Source organism: Diachasma alloeum, unplaced genomic scaffold (genome assembly GCF_001412515.2).
Source record: "Diachasma alloeum isolate Michigan unplaced genomic scaffold, Dall2.0 Dall_scaffold_00180, whole genome shotgun sequence".
NCBI lineage: Eukaryota > Metazoa > Arthropoda > Insecta > Hymenoptera > Braconidae > Diachasma > Diachasma alloeum.
The window spans coordinates 1,925,379-1,931,299 of NW_021680346.1; the positions used below are offsets into that span (position 1 = coordinate 1,925,379).

The following is a 5,921-nucleotide window of genomic DNA, read 5'->3' on the forward strand; positions in this document are numbered from 1 at the left end:
GGGAGGGGGGGGGAGAGAGAGCGAAGAGGGAGTCGTGAAACGTCGACTGGCCGGAGGCGGACTTACGTGAAATTCTCTTTGTATATGTGTTTGTAATTGTATGTGTTATTTTAAATACGTGTGGATGGTACATAGGTGTGTAGCTGTGCACTGACGACACATTTCCACCCCCGACCACTCGGTAAACTTCTGTCTGATCTATCCTGCAGGTACCATGACCCCTCACTACCTTTTGTGCTCTCGAATAATCGGCGTCGTGTCCGGTGTTTCCTCCATCTTTTGTACGGTGATTTCTCTTTTTAACCTATCTTTCTTTTCTATGCTCTGTGTAGCGTATATCCAATAGTAAGTCCGATGCCACACGATATCTCGGGAGATTGGATGGACGGCGATGGGTGGAGTGAGTTTATCAAACGAGTCGGTTTAATGAGAACAAAAAGACGAGGAGATTGAGAATTTCATTTATTGAAACCTTTATGGTGGGGAGATTCGGGAGAGGTAATACACGGGATGTTGGAGTATTCTTGATTCAAAGTTGAACTGATTTGAGGGAAAATTGGAGAATTAATTTTGAGCGGTTTTCATGAGTACAATCGTCTTGCGACGAATTTTCATGAAGCCCGCCTGATAAAGAAATGAGAATTGAATAGCATTCTATGAAACATGAATAAACGAATCATAATTGTCCAAATAATTTAGGTCAGGGGAAAATAGAATAATTCTACTCTTTTGATATTGCGTTTACTGAGATTTTCTTCGAACAAAGTTGATTAGAATTAATAGCTAGAATTATGAGATTATCTCACATTTTTTTAAGTTAAGGATAGGAAAATTGAATGCAATATAGTGAAAATGATGATCGATTTTTTCACTTTGAACAAATAATATTAATATTCAAATACAAAATTACTGATATGAATAAAAAGAAGCTGTGACTCAATATTCCAAATGAAGTTTTAATTTTTAATTTGGTGTATTCTAAGCATGGAATTATATTGATGAGATAAACAACAGATTAACTGAATTACCGTGTGAACTAACTAAAAATTGATAACAGTGTGGGCACGCACTTTTACCAGAGTATCAACAAACATTGAATTCCAGAAATTCACACTCTAAAGTGTGTTCTAGAAGGAATTGAATTGTAATTATGATTGAAATCGAATTCAGTGAGCGTAGGAATTAGAATATGAGCAAACCATTTATTATGATATGAAAAACATAATTAAAAAACCAATCATAAAGAAAAAATTGAAAAAAATTCACAAGGGTCGCACTTCTTTGACTTTTTTAGGTTCACAAGGGTCTAGAGTGACGCAAAACTCCATCAAAAACATCACATAAAGTTTATCATTAATGTAAATGAAACTTGGAGAAACTTTTCACAGAAATCTGAGGGAATTTCGTCATTAAAAATTCTAAATTTCATGAATTTTCCCCGAAAAAATTACTAAACCGCCCGTAAAATATCAATTTTTCCTCTAACAGTCTACATTAATATATTATATCCATTAATATACTGACTATATCATCTATTCACATTACTATTCATTATAAAAAATGAAAGAAGTCTATTAAATCATGCAAAAAAAATATTTCACATGACAGAAAGACACTTGATCATTCCCGCGTCAATTTTCTAAGGAAATATACCGAAATCGATCGGAAAAAAACGAGAATAGAGACAGCATGAACATGAACAAGCATACAACACGCAAAACACTCCCTCCGTACGTATCCCCCAGCCGCCATGTTCCTTCGGTGTCACATTGAAAACAGCGTTTCTGACGTGTCACTGATAAAACATCAGACTAGATAGACGAGACATTTTCTGATGCTACGGCTAGACGTGCAGGCCATCTCGGAGGCAAAAAGGCATAACCGTTCGAGGGGAGTTGTTGTTTCCCCGTGTTCTCGTGCAAAAACAATCGACTACTCTATTTTTTTGTGCGGTTTTAATGGTTTTCGTTTTTGGGAGTTCATTCTAGTGAATTTGGGGTTTTGAATGGATATTTACCGGTAACGTTATCGCCGCGTTGCTGCGGCCACCGGAAGGAGGGCCTGGGTTGTTGCTTGCTGCGCATATCTTCCGTCCGGCGCGGCGAGTCGGCCGCTTGCTTTTTGAACGATTGGAGACCACTACTTACCTGAAATTCAGAAGAAAAATAACGTGAAAAATAAGAATTATGACGAGATGTATAGCGAGAAATAGTTTTGGTAATTTAAGAAGAAGTGGTGGACAAAATTATCAAGCAATTGCACGGAGAGAAAAATTCAATAAAAATTACCAGAAAAATGAAAAATTACGTATCAAAACGTAATCCGCGAGCGAAGTAAAATGCAATTAAAAGTGAGAGCCGGAACTGGAATTGTACGAATCGACACGTAAATTCTACTATTTGTTCCGTAAAAATTAACTAGCCGTCTGATGACTCACCGCTGTGGGGACAACAAGTCGTTCCGTAATTTTTCCCCAACGATTGGGCAATTTTATGGAACGAAACGTAGAAATAACTCACCAGCTTCATAAAAATTGTTGAACGTTCGGCAAGTTTTTGTAAGATTTTACTTCTTCGTAATTTTTACTGAATATTTCTCTCCGTGTAGTAGTAATTGTTCTTGTGAGACATTTACATGTCTTTCGGGTAAATACATTCGTTCTACAGAGAATTATATGAGACTCGGATTTATCAAGTGAATATTATTGAGTAGTGTATATCTTTGTCCAATAAACACTTATAATTTCCATGGAACAAATGATAATTTCAAGAGGAAACTACAATTTTCTTGCCGAAAACTGTGTTATTGGCAGAACTAAATAATTACGAGAGACAATTTTTTTTGGCACAAAAAATATTCTTTCCTCGTCAATGTATTCTTTCTGTGGCATAAACCTATGGAGTTCTCTCAGATCAAATGATTGTCGTACAATAGATATTTTTTCCTGCCAACAGTTCGAATTCTTCTAGGGATATTTGTGATGATCACGACGAAAATTTAATTTTTGTTAAAGATATTAAATTTCTTTCTGTTGAGTTGGTTAATTTTCCTCAAGTAAATCACGTGGAACATATAGTTTTTCCGCAGGGCAAAGGTTTTCTCTCAGTATAATAAACCTTTTATTGAAATTTAAATACGATTTTCAGTTGCATTTTAATTCATGTTAAATTTATAGTTTTTTAAACAAAAAATTTTTTTTCTTGACTCTATTAACATGAGGAATTTATTAATTAATGTATTAATTTATTAACATGCAATAATTCTTCATGTGGAATGAATAAATAATCATTTTCATGTAATTAAAACATTATTGTCGAAATGAATATACAAGTTCATTAATTTTCAACAAAAATATCGTTAAAATGAATATAAAAATCCCAAATAATAAATATTATTTCAGTTGAATGCGTTTCTCTGAGAGCATTAAACTTCTAAAAAAAATATACAGTAAAAAAAAATGAAAATGAATGGCATTTGAATGTCATTCATGGAAACATTTAAAACATGAACTAAAAATTAGAATGAAAGAAAAATTTCTGTAAAGTGTTTTCGTTACATTTAAAATCATGAAAATTGAGTGCGACGTAGGGCCTTCCCTCCCCCTCCTGACGGTGTGCGTCATGGCCATTGAGGAGAGAGATATACGACCTCATGTGAGTATGTTTGCGCTCTACTCGGGAGATCGCTCCCCGGTGCGATAGTAGTGGTACGCGAAAATGCCTCTGCGAGGAGGAGAAGAACGACAGGGGGTGGTATATAGTTTTATCGGTGCGCCCTTATTCCCATTATTCCCCCTTTTCCTTTCCACCTCTCTCCGCCATTTCCACACCAGGTTTACTTTGGAATAGTCTCTCTCCTGCGGAGAGTGTAGTGCAGAGGGGGGGCTTGACGTTGGGCGCGAATTAAAACGCCTCATAAATATCTGAAACAAAGGCGGCCGTTTTCCGAGGGGGCGGGTATGAGGGTGAGAGAGATATACGACTGTACACTGGCGTTGGCGATGTGCGGTCTGCTCTTCCACGTGGCCATGGGTGAAGAGAGACTTCTAACTCAGGGGCTCTGGCGGAATATAGCTAGGAGGGTAAGGGAATGTGTGGACCGTCAGAAAAATGGTGCATTTGAATCGAATAAATAATTTATTGAGGTAAAATAACATTTTTATTCAATTCAAGAAAATTTATTCAGTGAATTGAACAATTTATTCATTTTAAATGAAGAGTTTTTTTATTTAAAAAAACGACATTCTTATAAAATCTCATTCCCCTAGANAGAAATTCACACTCTAAAGTGTGTTCCAGAAGCAATTAAATTGTAATTATGATTAAAATCTCATTCAGTGAGCATAGGAATTAGAACATGAGCGAATCATTTATTGTAATATGAAAATTTAACGGCTGCTGAATCGGGACGTATGAGTCTCGTCGGTCGAATTGGTTTTTGCAATGAAAATGATTATAAAGAATTAAATGAAATAAGAAATATCAAATCTGACAGAAAAAAGGCATCAACGCATTGTACGAAACATAAATGAACGAATCATAATTGTCCAAATCACTTAGGTCAGAGTAAAATAGAATAATTCCACTTTCTTAATATTGCATTTACTAAGGTTTTCTTCAAACAAAGTTGATGAGAATTAATGGCTAGAATTATGAGATTATCTCACATTTTTTACGTTAAGGATAGGAGAATCTGAATGCAATATTGTGAAAATGATGATGGATTTTTTCACTTTGAACAAATAATATTAATATTCAAATACAAAATTTCTGATGTCAATAAAAAGAAGCTGTGACTCAATATTCCAAATGAAGTTTTAGTTTTTAATTTGGTGCTGAAAACACGAGATGACAATATTCTAGAACGAAATTATATTGATGAGATGAACAACAGATTAGTTGAATTACCGTGTGAACTAACTAAAAATTGATAACAGTGTGGGCACGCATTTTTACCAGATTATCAACAAACATTGAATTCCAGAAATTCACACTCTAAAGGAATTAAATTGTAATTATGATTAAAATCTTCTTCAGTGAGCGTAGGAATTAGAACATGAGCAAATAATTTATTATAGTACAAAAATTCACCAGCTGATAAATTGGGACATATGATTCTCATCGATCACCTTGCTTTTTGCAATCAGCATAATCATAACAGGAAGCAGGACACCAATAAATGAACAACAATGTCCCGTCACCTACCCCGAAAAACCTCAAAAAATTCACCCAACCACTCTCCCCCAAATCCCCCACGTCTCCCAACCCCGACTCCCTATCAAAACCACTGCCAGGAAGCGAACCAAGACATCATAAATATCTCACTCGCAACTATATCCCGCAAGGTAAGGACTCGCCTTCCACCGAGAGGTAAACTTATACCCGAGGAGCTGTGGATGTATAAGTGAGTGGAGTGTGCGATGAGTCGCGGCTATCTGTCGCCTCTCCAATCCCCTGTGCCTCTTCCATACCCCCCCCCCCTTCCCCTCACCATCCGCCAACCTGAACGAGTAGAGTCACTGGGTGCACTCACCGTTCTTCTTTAACGTGCTACATCCCGACGCCATCCCGAGTTTTAACAGTAACCGTACGTCACCCTGACGGCCCTTCTGTCGGTCTTTTTACCCCCCCTCCCCCGCCCGCTAACCCACGTGTACGTGTATGTATATAACTATAGCCAACTATATCTTTGTCTCTTCGCGTAGAACACCCTCGCCACGCTCTCTCCTTAACAGCCTTCACTCTCTAAAAGCCCTGGGTGTGATCTATGGCGGGACGTTGCGTCACTCTGGGAACAGATGCAGAGATCGTATATTACCAGCGCCATATCTGGAGGAGAAAGAGGGGAAAAGGTATACGCCCGTATACATGAGCCACTGGGGGAGCGGAAAGGGGAATGGGGGGGGGGGGTACGAAAGGAGT

General features: G+C 37.3%; 1 protein-coding gene across 1 annotated transcript in view; it reads right to left on the reverse strand.

The window, feature by feature from the left end:
- LOC107044353 (protein tiptop) overlaps nucleotides 1-2,084 on the reverse strand; it is a 40,770-nt gene extending 38,686 nt beyond the window's left edge. Inside the window, exon 1 of the mRNA XM_015266206.1 lies at nucleotides 2,018-2,084. Within this exon, the coding sequence (XP_015121692.1) occupies nucleotides 2,018-2,084 (67 nt within the window). The remainder of the gene's footprint in view (nucleotides 1-2,017) is intronic.
- Nucleotides 2,085-5,921: the final 3,837 nt, after the last annotated feature.